Source organism: Camelus ferus, chromosome 12, assembly GCF_009834535.1.
Source record: "Camelus ferus isolate YT-003-E chromosome 12, BCGSAC_Cfer_1.0, whole genome shotgun sequence".
In the NCBI taxonomy this organism is placed as follows: Eukaryota; Metazoa; Chordata; class Mammalia; order Artiodactyla; family Camelidae; genus Camelus; species Camelus ferus.
The window spans coordinates 35,968,060-35,988,151 of NC_045707.1; the positions used below are offsets into that span (position 1 = coordinate 35,968,060).

A 20,092-nucleotide genomic window follows, 5' to 3' on the forward strand; every position below is an offset into this window, starting at 1 on the left:
CTAAAATCCCTGGCTGTGAGAAATGCAAGAAAAACTGAGAAATGAAAATATTACAAAACGTTTGACTGTAGCTGAGATAACGTGAAAACAGTGTCGGGAAACAACTGAGACCACCCCCTGCCCCGCCCCCCAAGCCTAACCCAGACACACAAAAGAATCCGCTGGTGCCCTCGGAGGCGCAGTTTTTCTTCTCCGCGGCGAGCTGGCGGCCGCGGAGGAGACCGGCGCCCCCGTCCTCCCCCGCCTCGGCCCTCGGGCCTCGGAAGTGACGCAGCGTGCCCCGCCCCCACCGCTAGATCCGCTGCTGCTGCCGCGGCGGACGGACCTGCAGGAGGCGGCGGCGGCGGCGGCGGCGGCGGCGGTGGCGGCGGCGCCCGAGGCCGAGGGAAGATGGCGGACGGTGTGGACCACATAGACATTTACGCGGATGTGGGCGAAGAGTTCAACCAGGTACGTGGGGACCTAGGCCCACGCCGCCGAAGTGGGCGGCGCTGCGGCCGGGACGTGGACCTGGGGTCCGCCGCGGGCTGCGAGCCGGCGCCGCTGCAGACCGTGCGTCCTTGGCGCCTGTGGGCCGCGCCGCCCGATCGCGTCGGGGCGCCCCCTCGCCCCTCGTTCTACCGCGTCGTTTCGTGGGCTGCGGGCGCAGCGACCCGCCGCGGGGCCCCGAGCGCGGCCGCGGGCCGCCGTGCAGCCGCCGCGGGCCCCTCCCTCGCCGCCGCCTCGCTCCCCATTGTTGGCGGCGGCCGGCGGGCGCTTCCCGCCGCGCTAGGCCGGGGCGGTGGGGCGGCGTGGAGAACAGGCCGCCACTGCGTCCCCTCCCCCGCCGCCGTGTCGGGGAGGAAGCCCAGCGGGGCGCGCGCTGGCCGCCTCGCCCCCGGCCCTGCCGCTCGGTCTCCGATTCCTCCCATCGCTCCATTTTGTCTCCCTGTCGGCGCACGGTCGCCGCATGGAAGGCCGCGTTCACGGCCCTTTGTATCCCGCGCGCCCAGCTTCCTGGGCCCTCCTGCTCACGTTTGCGACAGGTTTCGGCGTGGCGCCTTCCTCCTCCTCCCCTCACACTTTCCAAAGGCGGCTTAGGTGCAGGCACTTTGCAACAAGTCCTCTGACTTTTGGACCTAAAGATCGAGTTTAAAAGTCGGTTGGCCCAGCGTCGGTGGTCGAGGGCTTGCACTGCCTTTGAGGCCCAGTCGTTCTCGGCCTTTGTCATGGAAATACCTATGAAGATAGGTGGCCTGGGCCGAAAGGACTACTTGGAAGCGCGGTACTGGATGGAACGAAAAAAGATGGTAGCTCACTTAGAGATCAGAGGAGTGATTAAAGAACGTTCACTCGAAATTCTTACCGTATAGTTTTAAAATAAAGGGTTGTAGCTATGACCCGATTTCCAAAAGCAAAACGTTTACTGTTCTCCAAGGGATTTTGAAAGGCTGGAGAAAGAGAATGTAAGGTTTTTCCGGTATCTCATAGGCCACAGTTGCCTAGAAGAACTTAGCCGCGGAGCTGTGATCTCTGATGTTGGGCATCCTTGGAGAAGGTTGTTACTAGAGTAGTGACGTTTAAGCTGTAAGCCTACTGCTCACATCTTTACTGCCTTCTTTGTAGTAACACGTTTAAAAAAGTCAAATTGTCCCTAACTGCAGTACACTTAAAAGCTTTATTTTTTGTATTTTCCAGGTCTCTATGAGAAGCTTAGTAAAATTCTACTAGCTAATTAATGTGTTTTTGTGGGGCTTTTTCCTCCGTTGAGAATCTTATTTGTGACTAGGGGCTCAAGTTTTTTTAAAATAGGGAAAGCTAGAAACCTTTTTTAAAAAGAAATATTTGTGCTCCTCGTTTAATGTTAGAAAAAAAATTCAATTAGCTTTAAATGTTTCTTACTCCGTTCAAGACTCAACATGCCTAAATGTAACCCATTGTAGTCAAATGTTAAGTTTTAAAATCTTTGTTCTTTTTATTGTGTTTACATTTTGGATATGTGATGCCTGAGTTGTGTCAATGATAATTTAGAAAATTACCTTGAGTGCTACACAGGTTCTAATGCTTTTTTAAGATCTGTAGACAAAGACCTCTAGGAAAATTTTTTTTCTTTTTATCAATCAAATGAGTATAACATTCCATCGAAAATGTCCATATCTATAAGTAAAGGAACAATTAAATGTTCAAGACAGTCTTAGATTTCTTACCAGAAAATATATTTACTTTGTTTTTCTTCCCACAATAAAGGAATAATTGGGCTACAATTTTAGAAGTTGGAACTTTTTTCAGAACCTTTTAATGAAATATCTTTTAGACTTTCATATAACTTTATTTGGGGTGGGCATTTCTCTAATCTGTATAGCTGGATGGAGTGATACTTGCTTATCCCTGTGCAGTAAGTAACTAGTGCTGACTGAGGAGGAGGTAAGAAGAGTTTAAAATTTTGTGGCCTTCATGAGGAACTGCTTTATAGGGATCTTTTTTTAAAAAATGTGCCTTTTTATTGACTTGTACCTGTAGCATTATATCTTACACATAGTTGTATAATTTTTACAGTAAAATCTTTTTACTTTTTAATAGATTAATGGGATTAAATAGAGGCTTTGTTTTTGTTATTTTTTCATATGACTGGCTTTCGTAATATACTGCTTGTTGTGGTAATTCCTATATAAAATATGGCCACAAAAGGATAGTTGGTGGTTTTTAAGGTTCATCCTTCATTTTTTAAAATGTTCCTATCATCAAATATTTTTCTGAAATTTTATCAGAATTAGAGGCAACTACAAAATTATTGCTGATTGATTTAATGTGGACTCTTATTAGCTGGTGACTGTTTTTACTGGTTCTTACAGTAAACTGTGAACTCTTACTTGTGGTGGTTGAGTAAAATGTTTTGCTAAAATATAATTGGTCTTATTTTGGCTTCTAAACTGTAGACATTTAAAAAATTTGTTCTTGTGAGTTGCAGTTTAAATTGCACTGTATACTTTGATATTCTTTGTGGTCTATGTGTTTTCTATTTTAAATGGTCATACTTTTATGCTTTTTTTAAAAAATGTGTTTGGTAAAGCACAGTATAAACCTATTTCAAAAAGCGTGACACATTCAGCTGTCTTAGAATAAACTTTAATTTGGGAATGATGTGAGAATAAGTTAGTCAAACTATAGTATCATTCCCTTTCTTCACTAGATGAATTTAAGAATGGAGAATGAAAGTGGAGAAGGGGAGAAGGCACAAGGGACTTCGCTATTCTTTATAGGTGCTTCTTAGTTCTTAAACTGAAGGTCTTTGGATGTAACCAAATTGAGAACAGTTGCTCCAGTGGAAGAATTTGAACTACTTCCAACCCTGTACATTACTTGGATTTAGAATTGAGAAGAAAGTGGTTCGTTTCAGCCTTTGTACTGTGTATCAGTTCAGTTCGAAATGGTATTTGTACTTGAATGTAGTAGTTGGTAGCTTAATATTTAATAATTATAGGCTTGTATTTTGACCAAAACTAAAATAAAAAATTTTAAACTCAATTGTCCAATATACATTTCTTGAGTATCTGTTACATGCCAACAAGGAGGGATACAAAGTTTTCAGTCTCTACCATACAGTGCACTGTAGCGGGGTTGAGAGACACCTACCTAATTATAACACTGACAAGTAATGTATTATAGAAATCACTCCTTTATGCGTATCTCTGTCTTAGAATTTTTGTTGACAGTGGAGAGGAAAGTCAAATTTTCTGAACTTTAGGAAAGTTTATACCATGTGCATTGAAGTAGTGTGTATTTTGCTTGTTTGGGGAGTAAAAGCTCATAATGGAGAATTTAGTTATTGATGTATCTGGTGGCAGGTCACTGATAGCAGTGCTCATTTAGTAATCTGACCAAAATGAAAATGTAGTGGAAAAATTCATTTGGAAGTTATGGGTTTAGACATCTTCATAAGTCAACTTGCCTTTATTTCATAAGTCATTATACTTTACATTTAGTTTCTAAGTATTTACTCTAGCCAATGTTTAGCTAATTTTGGAAGATAAGTTTATTAGACAAATATCAGTAAAATCTTATTTCTAAGAATTTTATATTTAATAGAAAATCCTGTAAGATAAGTCTTGTAAGATGGAGACTGAGGTAGGTAGAGATTAATTTAGAAACTTGGGTTGAAATATTTAAGAGGCACTAAAACCCTTCTTACTCAGTTTAATTATTTGAGTAGCTCATTGAGCTGCCTATAAATTGTCCACTTTGTGGTTTATGTGGCATATTTTTAGTACCAAGTTGTCTTCCTTACCATCAGTTGAGCTTTTTATAGAGATCACAAACTAATTTTAATTATCTACTTGGAACATAAACAAAATCAGAAAGTGAAATATTTTCTAAAAAGATAATATGTAATAGATTATATGCTATTGGATTTTGCATGCTAGTATATTTCTCTTCCATGGTATAGAATACATTTTAGGACCACCAAAGGCAGGGCTAGGCCTGTAAGGGAGAATGAAGTGTATAATACAATTGTACCACAGCCATTCCAATAAGGGTGTACAGTACATCTGTAATACTAAAATTTTATCGGAGGTGATAGGGAAAATATGTCTAAAAATAACTGTTTGGAAGCAGGGAGTGGTAATAATGAAAAAAAGTTGAGAAATATTACTTTAAAAAGAAGCTAATTGAATTTTGGTTATTCTTTCACTTGGCAACAGCTACTTATATATCACGAGGAACATAATCTTGAAGCGTAAAATATTGAGAGGATACTTTGCCTTTAAAATGATTATAGTGATTAGAATGTAGGAAATGAAAAAAGAAAAGTGAATTTTTTTTTTTTTTTTTTTTTTTTACAAACCCTAAGAGTTGTTGCCTGCTGGAAGTTATTTAATGTGCAGCCCTATCGGTGAGTAGCTGCTGTGAAAAGTAGATAGTTACAATTAGGCAGTATTTGGTATAAATACTATAAATAATTTGAGGGCTAATGTTGACATGTTCTTGTTTTTGAATGCCATTAAAATTTCCTAAAGGTAATCACTGAAAAGACTCTACATAGTAGAACTTGACATTGTTGCCCATTTCTCTTTGACAGTTTGTTCAATAGACTTTCAGGGCTCAGTTTCTTTATATATGACCTATGATATACCTTTTACATAATTTCAGAAGATGCATGTTTTCCCCCTTTTTAGAGTGGGAACAGAAGGTAGGATATGTTCTCTCTCTATATATATATTTTTATTTAATCTGGAGGATAGGTGTGATATGCTAAAGCTGAAGAGGAAGATTACTGATACTACAAAAGAGTGTGTGTTTTGAGTTGCATTTTAGTAATGGTGGCATATGTATTCAGATTCATTAATATTTTTTCACCAAGTCCAAATGCATACCACTGGGGCTAGAAGTACAGGCTGTGGCCTTGGAACAGAGTGAAGCTAACTAGTCCACATGGAGATCAAACCCCAGGACCATGGTCTCAATTAGCATCATACTTCAACCAGTTGGAAGCAGTCCAGCTACCAGACAAAATGGCTGATGCTAAATATTGGTAGAATCATATCAATATGGAAAATTGGTTGGTGTCAACGTAGGAATTCATGGACGGACAAAAATAGTAAGTGATTGTGATTCACCAGGTTAGTGTAGCTGCAATTATGCTTGTGAATTGTCTACTTATGTAAACATTCTCCTAGATTTACAACTAATGAAAAAATCAAATGATGTGTTAACCTATTTCATGAAAGTGTAAATCTAAATACTTTTTATTTTAGTGCTGCTGTTAATAACCCTTGCATTCTTTTTTACTCTCCCTCAGACCATATATTGTGATTATAGTCTCTGCTGAGGAGGATGGAAACACAACTCCTTTTGAATAATAGTAATAATAATTCTACTTGATGTACAGAACTGGATTGCAAGAGTTTAAAGTGCCCACTACCCCCTGTGGGAACCTTTTTAGTGTCTTAGGTGTGTGGAGTGTGGAATCACTGCTGCAGCCATGCCACCTGAAGCTTTCAGCTACACTGAAACTTCATAACAAAACTCACCCTCCTTTTTTCTAATTTTTACTGTCACCGCAATTTGATCATGTTACTTTGTTTAACAAAAACTCAATTTTCAACGGTTATTTTGGTATTGCTGTACAAACAAAATTAAATTATAGTATTATTCAGTGATTTGTGTTCTTAGTTTCTGTCCATTGCTAAAGATGGCTTTGTTTTTGATTTATCTTGAGATCTTACTATAGATGTTCAACCTCCTAACAGTATTGTTATGTAGAGATGCTGTTGAATAATTAGTAAATTAGATAATTATCTGAAGATGACTTTACAAATTTCAGGTCCCTTTGGCTATGTGTATAAGTGGTATTTCCTCTTCTAGATTTTCTTCTTTTTCTCTTTCTTTTTAACAATATCTTATTCTGGCTCTCTTCTAAATAACGAAACAATAGCCATGTTCCTTTGGGACCTATAGTAACAATATTTTGTTGATCTGTTCACAGTCATATTAGAAATAACTTCTGTGTCATTTTTTAAATCCATATAGTAGTTAGTCCTTAAAACTGTTAGTTTCTCCTGTGCCATTTGTATTCATCCTTAATAAAATGGATTAATGGGAAAGGATAGGAGTTATGTCTGAACTCTTTTAAATTTGTTTTTTTTGTAAATGTAATTGCCTCTTTTCCCTTATTTTCTCAAATATTTTACCTCAAGAATAAAACAGTTCACATCAAGATTTAGGTACTTAGTGGTGGAAAGGGAGGAAGATAAAAGTAGAGCTTTTCCTCTGATCCTAGCTAGTCACGTCTGTGGCCCAGTAACGGTTACCAAAGGCAACTTAAATGGTGTCCAGTGTTCTGCCAGTACCTTTCTTGTGCTTTTTTTCACAAATTGAATCCTCCTTTTTCATTTTTTTCCTGTTCACATTTTTTTTTCCATTTTCCTCTTACTGACGTATCATTTAGGCATGCATGTAAGTGGCATCCGCTAGCATTGCTTTAATTCTGCTGGTGACACTTAATGGCAAAGCTTTACTAGGTCCTTATTCATATCCCTTTTCTCTTGACCATGTAGATATCTCTTGCTAATTGACTAAGAAGTCAGGTAAGCATTAACTGTTTTTTGACTGAGAATAATGAAACTATTAATAGATACTAATTTGGATAGTTTAACCTATATTTTGTTTACTGCTTCTCTTCATTTGTTGTGACATTCAGAATCATTTAAATATCCACATTTGTTTATCCCTTTCCTATGGCTTAGCTCACTGCTTTTTCTTAAACTAATAGCTTTCACAGGGTTGGGAAACAAGATCCTGAATTCCATGGAAAATAATAGTTGTATTTTTTTTTTGCAGATAAATATTAAGGATTTGTAATGGCTCTGATTTTTGTTTGTGATATTTTTGTGTCAAAAAAATTTTTAAGCCCATCTGTTTGTATTCATGTATTACTTGTAGAGTATTTTACTTCCATGGAAAGTTTTGTATTATTTATTTTGTCTACATGTCATTCTTTTCCCACAGGAATGTTATTTCCTATATAATAATAAATAATCACTGGGAAAACAGAATTCACTGATTAGAAATTCACTTTATAGGCACTGTTCAAGAAGAATTGTCTATGGCATAAACTGAAATTTGTACTGAGATCTTAGGCTTTTTTCTTTTACCAAATTTTTAAAACAAAGTAGTTGAATGAATTTGCATTCAAATCTGTTGAGTAGTAGTCTGACTGCTGTATAATCTAGAGCATTATTTCTGTATCTCAGGAAGCTGAATATGGTGGGCATGATCAGATAGATTTGTATGATGATGTCATCTCTCCATCTGCAAATAATGGAGATGCCCCAGAAGACCGGGACTACATGGATACTCTCCCACCAACTGTTGGTGATGATGTGGGTAAAGGAGCAGCACCAAATGTTGTCTATACGTATACTGGAAAGAGAATTGCATTGTATATTGGAAATCTAACATGGGTACGTAAACTTGGCATGTGAATTAAGTTATTGATGATTGATTTTGAAACATTCCAGTAGTTAATATTTTTCTCCAATTTTGTAAAATAAGAATTTGAAGTTACTAGGTTGGTTCTATATGCATTGAGGAAGGAAATACAAGTACCTTTAAAACATCATAAATTCCAAATTTTCTACATGTGAATTTTGTAGTCATTCAACTTGTTTTGGTAGATATTCCTATCAAATATAGTTCAGTTATTTTGTCTTCTAATTAATTCTTTTTACTTTACTACTCCTATACTTCAGCTGTCTCAGTTTTACAAAGAAAAGTGCTCACATAAAATCTCAAACCAGGATTCAGAAGTGTAGGAGAGAGACACAATACAACTCTTGGTTTTTAAAGTTTTCATTATTAGTTCACGTTACAGTCATGTTAAGTTTTATTTCCGCTCTTAAATTTGAAATCTCATTCGTGGAAATGCTGCTGTATACATTGTATTTTAATTTGAATAGTTTATGAGGCCATAGGATTATTGGTTGGGAGTTTTATTAGCTGGATGTTCAGTGTTATCTGTGTTTTATTAGCATTAAGTCTTAAATATTTACTAAAACAGTCCTATAGAATTTCTGTAGCTCAACTTAGAAGCATTTATTACACATACTTGAAAGTTTAAAAATTGTCTAGAAGTCAAAACTTGTCACCATTCCACTTCCTTAATAGCATTTTTTAATGTTTAAATTTTTAAAAAACTAATTGATCAATCTCCTGCCATCCAGGCTAAGTGATCTTTATATTGGAGATAGTAGCAATGTAGTTATAAAGAGTGTGGTTGCTAAGTAAGACTTTGAATCTTAGCTCCTACCTCCTACCTATGTTAGCTTTATAACCTTGGACAAGCTCTTTAATCTCTCTGTTGCATCATATGTAAAATGGGAATGATACAGGACTTTTATGTTTTAAGAGTTAAATATCCTTGATATAAAGTATATGGTAGGCACTGAGTATATGCTAGGATTTTTCCCCCCATTTTATATTGAAACATCAGGTGGAAATTATTTCCTAAAATAATTTCCTTTAAGGAAAGGAAACGACAAGTGAGATTGGTTTTATTGCAAATTTAAAGTCATAGCAGTTGAAAGCTGGAAGAGACCAAAAACTAATTGAGTTAAAAAAAAAATCTTTATTATCCCTAAGTGTATACCTTCTAATTTCCAAAACTCTTATCAAGGAATGAAGTTAAAAGTCCTCTGGTGCTTTTGTGCTATTTTAAAAATGGAGACTGACTCGTAGTAATTGCACTTAGTTGGTACTGAGCATTAATTTTCTCTTGTTTGTCCTGCGTTTACCCTTAAAAAGTAAATTGAAACTAAATATCTTGGCTATGTTTTGATGGTTAATGAGGGGGAAATGTCTTGCAGTGGACAACAGATGAAGACTTAACTGAAGCAGTTCATTCTTTGGGAGTAAATGATATTTTGGAGATAAAATTTTTTGAAAATCGGGCAAATGGCCAGTCAAAGGGGTAAGAATTTTGTTTTAAATTTTTTTTTTCCCTAATGTAAGTTAGTAGCTACTGATTACAGGTTTAGGGGTAATTTTCCTTAGAGTTAATGCTAACTAACGTGTAAGGTATTTTATTCCCTATATTGGCAAGAGGTTCTTGGACAACGATTCATACTTAATCACATAGCCTGTTGTCTAGCTCACTACAGTTAGAGGAGCTGGGAGTGTGGACAGATTAGATCTCCTCTCCAGTTTTCCTGAGTTCTCCCTCTGTGGTTGAAATGATTATTGAAATGACAATTTGAAGAAGTATTACTATCCCTGTGATTAGGGATGGAGGAAGATGGACAACTGGAGAATGATGTAACATGTTTTGCTTTATTTTTTTTAAACTATTAAACTATACAAATGAGGTAGGATCATTATAAAATGCAGATGTCCAAAAGTAGGAAAATAAAAAGCCACAATCTCACCATCCATAGATGATTGCTCTTGACATTTTAGTGAATATCCTCTAAGGTTTTTTCCTAGTGCTTATATTTTTATTGCAAAAAGACAATAGGATTACAATTCACATATTTTATAGTATGTTTGATACACGGAGTAAAACAAATATTTACAGTAAATATATATCTTCTCTAATGTATTAATTTTTTCACCATACCTTGTATGCTACTGTAATTTATTTTACCATTCTTTTGATTATTTGGGCTTCTGGTTTTGCCTATTATAAATGATGTTGCGGCAGGCTTTGTTTTATATAATTCTTAGGTGCAGATTTTGAATTTCTTTTAAAGATAATTTGCTGGATGCAGAATGATAAAGTAAAAAATATGCTAATGTGCTAAGTGTATCAGTTTACAATCACTAGGAATATTTTGAGAACATGTGCAGTCTGGCTGCTTCTTGTGAACTTCACTTCTGCTACCTGGTCTGAGCCACTATTATCTCTTACTTGAATTTCTATGATAGCCTCCTACCCTGCTTTCACTCTAATCCCCTACAGTCTAGAAGTAGTGCAGTACAGTAGAGGATGGGGAAAAGTGACATCAGTATTTGTCTGCTCAGTGTCTTCTAATGGCCACCTATTTTATCCAGAGTGAAAGTGAGAATCTTTACTGTGGCCTACAAAGCGCTATGTAAAAATCTGTTTCCCCACTCCCTCTGTAACCTTACTCTTTACCTTCCTTTTGCTGCTTCAGCCACATTAGTCTCTTTGCTGTTCCTCAGACACATTCCTACTTAGGGCCTCCTCTTGGCTTACTTTTTCCCAAAATATCCAAATTTTGGAGCTCTCTTTCACTTCGTTCAGGATTCTGTGTAAGAGTTCCCTTCCATGACCACCCTGTGCAAAAATAGAACCTTCTGCTCCCATCACTCTTTCCTTTTTTAATTTTTCCTTATTATAGTGTATTTAACTTGTTTATTGTCTTGTCTCTACTAGATTGTAAGTTCCATGAAAGCATTGATCACTTATTGTATCCCTCACCCTAGAATGATACCTGGCATATAGGAAGTGGTGCTCAATAAACATTTGTTAAATTAATGAATTCATTAAATTGTTTCTAAATATTGTGACCCAAGATAATCTTGAGTGTAACAGAAGACTTTGTTGACTAGAAGAAGGGATCTAATTAAAAGGCCATTTTGAATCCTAGAGAGAAGAGGCTTCTAAGAGTCCTTCTGAGAATAATTTAGAATAACAGTATGAACTGATACTCATTTGTTTTTTTCTGTTTTAAATTTATTTTTTCTATTGAGATATAATTCACATGCTATAAAATTCACCCTTTTAAAGTGTTCAAATCAGTGTTTTTTAGTTTATTTACAGAGTTATACAACCATTACCACTATTTAATTCCAGAACAGTTCATCACCTCAAAAATAAATCCCATACCCTACTAGTAATCTGTCTCTGGATTTGCCTATTCTGGAATGGTATCATAAAGAATGTGGTCCATGTGACTGGCTTCTTTCACTTGTCATAGTATTTTCAAGGTTCATCCAAGGTTCATCCATTTTGTAGCATGTATCAGTACTTAATTTCTTTTTATAGCCAAGTAATATTTATAGCTAAATAATATTTTTATAGCTAAGTAATTTTATAGATGAAGAATATTCCAGTAATATATGGATACATCACATTTAAAAAATTCTATCATTTGGCAGACATTTGGGTTGTTTTCATTTTTGCTGTTATGAATAAGGCTCCTATGAATATTCATGTACTAGTTTTTGTATGAGCATAGATTTTCGTTTTGTTTTTTAAGAAAATGGTTTCTTTTATCTAAACAGGTTACACCATAGTCCCTATATGGTTTGCCACTGTTCCAAAACCACCCTTTCTCAGATCTTTCATGAAAGAAATTAATACAAACTTCCATTTTTGCTATTGTGGATAATGCCCATATGAATATTTGTGTATCAGTTTATATAAGTATGTATTTTCAATTCTGTTGGGTACATACATACACACAGGAGAAGATTTATTGCATTGTATGTTAGCCCTACATACCATGTAGGGTTGAGGAGCTGCCAGAATGTCAAAATGGCCACAGCATTTTACGTTTCCCATTAAGCAGTGGATGAGGGTTCTAATTTTCACCATATCCTCACCAGCAGTTGTTAATTGTCTTTTTGATTATAGCTGTCCTAGTGTGTGTAGGGTGGTATCGTTGTGGTACATTTCCCTGTTGGCTAATGATACAGAACATTTTTTCATAGTGACATTATTCATAATAATCAAAAAGTGGAAATAGCCCAAATGTCCATCAGGTAACAGATTTGGGGAAATATAGTATATCCATATAATGAAATATTATTCAGCCATGAAAAAATCAAGCACTGACACATGCTACAGCGTGTATAAACCTTGAAAACATTATGCTAAGTGAAAAAAGCCAGGCACAAAGGACCACATATTGTATAATTCCATTCAAATATCCAGAATAGGCAAATCCATAGAAACAATGAATTAATGAGGGTTGGGGGATGGAAAAAATGGAGTGACAGCTAATGGGTGTGGGGGTTTTTTTAGAGTGATGAAAATGTTCTTAATTGATTGTGGCAATGGTTGTAAAATTCTCTGTTACTAAGAAAACCCACTGAATTATATACACTATAAGTGAGTGAATAATATGTGTTGTTATTTTTAAAAGTTAAAGATGAAAGTGAGGTTGTATAATTCTAAGACATGTTTTCTGTTTTTTTAGGTAAAATTAAATTCAGACCATTTCGTTTTTAATAATGGTAATGTTGTTAATCTGTCCTCACTTTCTAACCTCAACCCATTAAACATCTTTTAGGTTTGCCCTTGTTGGTGTTGGATCTGAAGCATCCTCAAAAAAGTTAATGGATCTGTTGCCTAAAAGAGAACTTCATGGTCAGAATCCTGTTGTAACTCCATGCAATAAACAGTTCCTGAGTCAGTTTGAAATGCAGTCCAGGAAAAGTAAGCAACCCCTCAGAGGCTTTTATTAAAAGATGTGCATTTTAACCAATCTTGCTAGCATTTGTTGGATGTTACACTAGAGAAATCATCTTAATATTTATATTTAGTTAATTGGAGAATCCATCTTAGAGAGTCCATGCTTTGAATTTGATTTAAATTACTGATTATGACTGTGGTCCCGTGTACTGGAAACCTACTCCCATTTTTCTCCAGATGTCACAGACCCAACATAATACTACAGTATGCAAGTTCTGTAGGTCTGCCGTTCTTGTTCTGTCATTCCCATCCCAGAGAAAGGAAGAAGCTACATTCTAATCCCTAGATTGAAGGAAAGTTATATGGATGTGTGTTATGGTGGGGGAGAAACCACTGATAACCAGAAAGTATTCGTTGATTTTCTGCTTGGCACCAAGACCTTTCACCACTTGGTAAAGTGACTATAGAAAAGATTTGCCATAATACACTTGTGAATGTTATCATTTAAAGAAATAAGATGATCATGTAATTAACAGAAATTCAAGTGGTTTTTCTTTCAATGTTTTAGCACTTAACTGATGGATAATATGTTATAAAATTTAAATTATCTATGCTTACTGAAATTGAGATTTCTGTTGGAGAATTTTGGTCTTGGCTGCTGCAGAGTATGGTATTTTGAAAGTAACTCATATTTGCTTATTGGAAATACATTTAAGCCTGGATCTTTTGAGACTTCAAAAGAAATTAAAGAGATATGAATGTTTTCCTGACTGGTACTTCTTACGTAGTTTGGACAGGCACAAGGCATCTGCAAGTTAGTGTATAGTGTAAATGAACTTTAAAATAGAGTTGTTTCTAATAACAGTGGTTACATATCAGAGAACTATTTTAATAAATGCTATTTATGAGTATTTGAATATTTGCAGCTACGCAATCAGGACAAATGTCTGGGGAAGGTAAAGCTGGTCCTCCAGGAGGCAGTTCACGTGCAGCATTTCCACAAGGTGGTAGAGGACGGGGCCGTTTTCCAGGGGCTGTTCCTGGTGGGGACAGATTTCCTGGGCCAGCAGGACCAGGAGGGCCACCTCCACCTTTTCCAGGTAAAATTTTTCTTAAATTACCATGGATAAAATGTGTCTACCTAATACCTCTTTTCCTTTTCTCTCTTTTTCAAGTAATGCATTATTAATGTGACTTACTCTCCTTGTTATGCTATTTTTGGAATCCAGGAAATTTGATCAAGCATCTTGTTAAAGGAACTCGGCCTTTGTTCCTGGAAACTAGGATTCCATGGCATATGGGGCACAGCATAGAGGAAATACCCATTTTTGGCCTAAAAGGTCTTTATTTTTCTCCAAACTTGCTTGACTTATATATAGAATATTTACATCCGTCTTATTTTCTTACCTCTTAAAAAATCCTTTCAAGACCATTTTTCCTTGTTTCACTTTCTAGCTTGGCATCAGAGTAGACTATAAGGTGGGTGATTTCACTGTAAGAAGTGTGTGTACGCTGAAAGATGGAAACTATCTCTAAGCATTGTAATCTATTAAAGTTTTTGTTTCAATAATTTTCCTTAAGCATAAATTGAGCTAGTTAAATGTGTAAGGATATACTTCACCTTTGTAATTGTTAGTGTAGCATTTATATACGGGTTTCATTTAAAGAGAAAGAATCTTGGTCTGTGAGTTATGCTTTAAAAGTATAATTTTGGCATGAAGATTAAAATCTTATTGAAGTGTTTTTTGTTTTTTTTTTTTTTTTTTTTTTTTTCTCTCTCTCTCCCTTTTATTCTATAGCTGGACAGACTCCACCACGTCCACCCTTAGGTCCTCCAGGCCCACCCGGTCCACCAGGTCCTCCACCTCCTGGTCAGGTTCTGCCTCCTCCTTTAGCAGGGCCTCCTAATCGAGGAGATCGCCCTCCACCACCAGTTCTTTTTCCTGGACAACCTTTTGGGCAGCCTCCGTTGGGTCCGCTTCCTCCTGGTCCTCCACCTCCAGTTCCAGGCTACGGCCCCCCTCCTGGTCCACCACCTCCACAACAGGGACCACCTCCACCTCCAGGCCCCTTTCCACCTCGCCCACCTGGCCCTCTTGGGCCACCCCTTACACTTGCTCCTCCTCCGCATCTTCCTGGACCACCTCCAGGTGCCCCACCACCAGCTCCACATGTGAACCCGGCTTTTTTTCCTCCACCAACTAACAGCGGCATGCCTACATCAGATAGCCGAGGTCCACCACCAACAGATCCATATGGCCGGCCTCCGCCATATGATAGGGGTGACTATGGGCCTCCTGGAAGGTAAGTTAGTATTTATCTATGAAAGTGGACTTGATGTATTTGATCTGCAAAAGATATTTTTCACACTGAATTTTCTTAAAAATTATGACCTTTCCCCTTAGATCCTTAATTTTCTGTATTATTTTCCCTTAGAAGAAGCAGTATGATATGGTGAAAAACATACTGTACAGGGTTGAGAATAATCCAGCTCTGCCACTTACACAGCCATATGATTTTTAGGGCCAGTCACTTCATTTCTATCATTTTTTTAAATTAAAAGAGGTTACTAAAGATAATTTAAGTGAGCAAATGGGATCCTTAAGCCATTTTTAAGATTTTAAAATCTGAATCGCATTTACCATTGATACCACTACATAGAATGCTAGTTTCTTCATTATTTTAGGAATTAGATCAGTTTATTAGATAGGTACTATTGATTATCTCATGCTCATCAGGAGTCCTGAGTAGCAAAATTATTAACTTTTAATTAAAATGGGAACATTAAGTAATTTACAGAGACTTGTAAAACACGGACTTTATGGAAATTAAAATAGTTAATGGTAATCGTTAGAGAAAAGCTGCGTGGAAAGCACAGTGGAACTAAGTGATCACTAAGCCCTCTTTTGAAATAATTTTAAAACTATCTGTACTCAAATCATAATCTGGAGAGCTATATTCTTAATTTCTAAGAACTATTTAAATTTGCCCCTTCAGTTTCCTTTGAGTTTATCATTTGAATTTGTATTCTTTATCACTGTTGAACTACTTTGTATTTCAGTTTGTTTGATATTGTCCTGCAGGGATGGAATTGAGCATTATTTTAATTCCATACAGTTGCACAGGGCCAGAGAAATGAGTTTGGAAAAGTCTGTTGACAGTTATCTATTCATAGACATTGTGTCTTTATGACTGCCAAAAATGCTTGAAAGATGTTACAACTGCAAGGCTAGCACAACTTTTCTTCTGTGCAGTTTAATTCCAGCGAACAACTACCTATCATGTGTTCACCCTTAATGTATAGGAGTGGGTTAGGTGGCTTGGTTCAACAGTTTAAAATTTGAGTTTCATATCCTTTTCTTAACATAATAGAATTTCTACAGTATCAGGTTTTCTAAAAATATGTGTATGTATATATTTTTGTTATTATTGAGTAGTTTTTAATAGAAAATTGGATTGTAAAATGACTGTAACTCAATAAAAGAAATACTGAAAAAAAAGAAAATTGGGGAACACATCCTACATAAGTTTTTTTTTTTTTTTTAAAGGGGGTAGGATGGGTATATGTCACAGAATTTAGTTAAAATCATACATGGATTTTGAACAATTTGTAGTTTCATCAGGATGTTTATAAAGTTTTGGGGATAACAGTAATATCTTTTAAAACATGCATAAGGTTATATTAGCTATTTCCTCATTTCATTAGAATGAGCTGCTACTGCTTGCTTCAGTTCAGCATCCTACCTAATAACTAAGATGGCAAAAAATTTACCTTTTCCTGTGCTATACATGTAGTCACAATTTTTAAAGTTGTCCAACAGGTTTAGAAAATCTTGGGATTTAATTTTTTTCAACAAATATTTACAGGTACTGACTACCCTTTATTTGCTGGATATTCTTCTAGGGATTCAGTGGCAAACAAGATAAGTCTAAGATCTCATCCCTCCTGAAATTTTATTAAACAGACATTTATTATCCTTCTGTTGTGAGTTGGCCTCTGCACCTAGAGGATCCAAACATAAGTGAAACTAAATTCTCACCCTTGATTGTGTAGGGATGTATTTTTTCCATTCAGCGTTTTTTTGTTTATATATACATGTGTGTATATATATAGAGAGAGAGACAGAGACAGCAGAACAGTTTATTGTATCTGTTTTTGTATGACTTTGAAAAATAATGTATTTTAGATTTGTAAATAGATCATCTCTAGTCTCCAGAAAGATGAGGTTTTTAAGTTGCTACTTTATTTCAGCTGAAAGGTAATGGTGCAAGATAATTTTGCTTTGACTTACTCTCTTTGTAGGAAAAATAGCATATTTCAGTCTGACAAAGTAAGTACTGAGTTGTAAGGCACTTGTCAAAAGCAACTATTCAGAATTGCTTTACACTGTTATGACTAATTTAGGAAATCATTTGAGTACAAGTTAAGGTTTATTTTGATTTTATAGGGAAATGGATACTGCAAGAACGCCATTGAGTGAAGCTGAGTTTGAAGAAATCATGAATAGAAATAGGGCAATCTCAAGCAGTGCTATTTCAAGAGCTGTGTCTGATGCCAGTGCTGGTTTGTATATTTGTTTCTGTATTAATATTTCTCATTTGTGCTATTAGGAGTGACCTAAAACTTTTAAGTACAATCTTGAAGAGGGGTTATCTACATGCAGGAGTTATTTTTTTATATTTCCAAATCATTACCTATATTTAAAAAGCATTGAATGGATCTGTATATATAGTGTAGTGGAAAGACCCCTAATATAAAATTTTTAGGTGTATAATAGGAACAGATTATTGTTAATTTCATGTATATTAATGCCTTTCCCAGATAATGAAACACTGAAAAAAATTAAGACATCTTTAGTCATTTTAAAGTGCATTCCTTTTGTAAAATGTTTAGTCCAAATGATTTGGTGGTGTTTTAAAAACAAAATTTGACTTCAGTCTCTCTCCTTTCGCTCACAGGTGATTATGGGAGTGCTATTGAGACACTGGTAACTGCAATTTCTTTAATTAAGCAATCCAAAGTATCCGCTGATGATCGTTGCAAAGTTCTTATTAGCTCTTTGCAAGATTGCCTTCATGGAATTGAATCCAAATCTTACGGTTCTGGATCAAGGTAAAACTTTCCTGTCTCATGCCTATTTAAAACTGCTATTTTACAAATAGAAAAATATTGTGTGTTTGAGATTTACAAAACTTTGATTTACTTATTACTTTTTAATTTGCAGCTAGAGTGATTTTTGGTTTTGTTTAAACTCTAAGTCAAATGTCGGGTGTTCACTTGATTAAACCCCCTCAAAGCCTTCCAGTTACTCTTACTGAGACTGTAAACATTGAGATACTGTGTGATATAGTTCCTGTCTTTTCAGCATCATTGTGTACCTCTCTCCTTGCTCACTATTCTCTAGCCATGTTGTTCTCCCTTCTCTTTCTCTTAACATATCAAGCGCTCGACCACCTCACTGTATTTGTACTTGATATTTATTCCGCTGGGAGCCCTTTTCCCTGGCTCTTCCCTAGCTGGCTCCTTATCCTTCGTGCCTCAACTCAGTCTAATTTCCTAGGAGTCTTCTCCCAGGTTATTTTGTCTATTTGTTCTCTTTATTGCTTTCATAATACTTAACATAATTTATTCTTATTTAATATTACTAAAGCACATTTCTGTTACCTAGAACACATGGAAAGATGGAAGTGATCTTGTCTCTTACTGGTCTTGTTCACTACAATATTTGTAATGACTAAACAGTGCTTGGTACAGAATGGGTGCTAAATAAGTATTTCTTAAACAAGAAAGTTAATGAATGATCTATTTCTTAGGGTTTTTTTTTAATTAGGTAGTTCCTTTTTTTTGGCATTACTGCTAACCATGAAATTTTCCATATTTTTGCAAGGTAGATCTTTAATCTGCCTATAGTATTCTTAGATCTGTCTTTAGTATGCTTTATCTGGTGGTAGAGTCTTCTTCATTAAGTTAGGAAAAGGAGCTTGTCTTTGTCATGGTCCCCAACTTTATACTGCTATCTTTTTGACCTAGTATAAGGATCTTTGGATTTGAACAAATTTGTCATAGCTAAAGACCAAATCTTATATAGTCTTCTTTTAATTTTTAAAGTCCAAAGTAGTAACTTCTACCTTGATCAGAAGCTTAGCACTTAATAATGTCTGCTAAGTCTAGGTGTCTGGTGCATAAATACAAAATAGAGATTAAACTAATAGGCATTTCCTTATTGTGAATTTCAGAAATGAGTATAGCAGGATTTATAAGGCTTACACTTTGGTTACCAAAGTACCTGTTTTTGTTTCTTTTAAAGGCAGCTCATGAAACACTGAATAGTATCCCAGTCTTTTCTAGTGGTCGTATTTACTGTTTCTTCTCTGCTTCCCACCATGCCCCTCAACACCAACCCCCCAAGCATACATGTGTATGTACTTCATTATAAAGTTTCTTAGTGGGGTAGGACTTAACGATGAACCATATTTTGGTAAGTTATAAATGTAAAATTGATATTTACATATAGGTTTAGGTAATTTGTGTTAATCAGTGGTAGTTTTATGTTTAAGTCCCATTGTATATTGAACGATTTCATGAATTTTATGTCTAAAAAACTACCTCTTACATGTTCTTTAGCTTGAAACACAGGTCCTTTGAAATTTTCTCTCCTTTTCCTTTCTGCTTTTCTTTCAGTAAACACTGCATGTCTGTTTTAGGCTACCTGTTATAATAGGTATAATAGATGATACGATGTAATGCCATGGTGTGTCTGGTTCCCAATTTTGGTGTGAATATTTTTTAAAATGGGATTTCTAGTTCACACTTGTAGGTAAGTTTGTAAATCATGATTGGCAGTTCAGGATATAGTTAGTCTAAACTAGATTTGTCAGTTATTTTTTGCCTTCTTAGGTGTTTTTAAACATCAAAATATTGAATACCTTTTTAAAGGCCATCCAATTACGGAGAACATTAATTCAGTAATTTCTTTTAGAAGACGTGAACGATCAAGAGAAAGGGACCATAGTAGATCACGAGAAAAGAGTCGGCGTCATAAATCCCGTAGTAGAGATCGTCATGATGATTATTACAGAGAGAGAAGCAGAGAACGAGAGAGACACCGGGACCGGGACCGGGACCGGGACCGAGAGCGTGACCGAGAGCGCGAGTATCGTCATCGTTAGAAGGTGGGTATTCCTTGTTCCTGTTATATTTAGCATGCGTATTATTAACAGTAATAACTCCGAGGCTGT

The 20,092-nt window shown here is 36.3% G+C and overlaps 1 protein-coding gene across 5 annotated transcripts in view; it reads left to right on the forward strand.

The window, feature by feature from the left end:
- The first annotated feature begins 267 nt into the window (after positions 1 to 267).
- CPSF6 (cleavage and polyadenylation specific factor 6) overlaps positions 268 to 20,092 on the forward strand; it is a 31,250-nt gene continuing 11,425 nt past the window's right edge. The window contains exons 1-10 of one of the 5 annotated variants that reach the window (XM_032493373.1): positions 268 to 450; positions 7,731 to 7,940; positions 9,342 to 9,445; positions 12,732 to 12,877; positions 13,780 to 13,953; positions 14,083 to 14,193; positions 14,653 to 15,157; positions 17,302 to 17,417; positions 17,813 to 17,966; positions 19,834 to 20,026. In XM_032493373.1, the coding sequence (XP_032349264.1) occupies positions 391 to 450; positions 7,731 to 7,940; positions 9,342 to 9,445; positions 12,732 to 12,877; positions 13,780 to 13,953; positions 14,083 to 14,193; positions 14,653 to 15,157; positions 17,302 to 17,417; positions 17,813 to 17,966; positions 19,834 to 20,023 (1,770 nt within the window). In that variant the 5' untranslated portion in view covers positions 268 to 390 and the 3' untranslated portion in view covers positions 20,024 to 20,026. The remainder of the gene's footprint in view (positions 451 to 7,730; positions 7,941 to 9,341; positions 9,446 to 12,731; positions 12,878 to 13,779; positions 13,954 to 14,082; positions 14,194 to 14,652; positions 15,158 to 17,301; positions 17,418 to 17,812; positions 17,967 to 19,833; positions 20,027 to 20,092) is intronic. The other 4 variants (XM_032493372.1, XM_032493374.1, XM_032493375.1 and 1 more) reach the window with 4 other exon arrangements.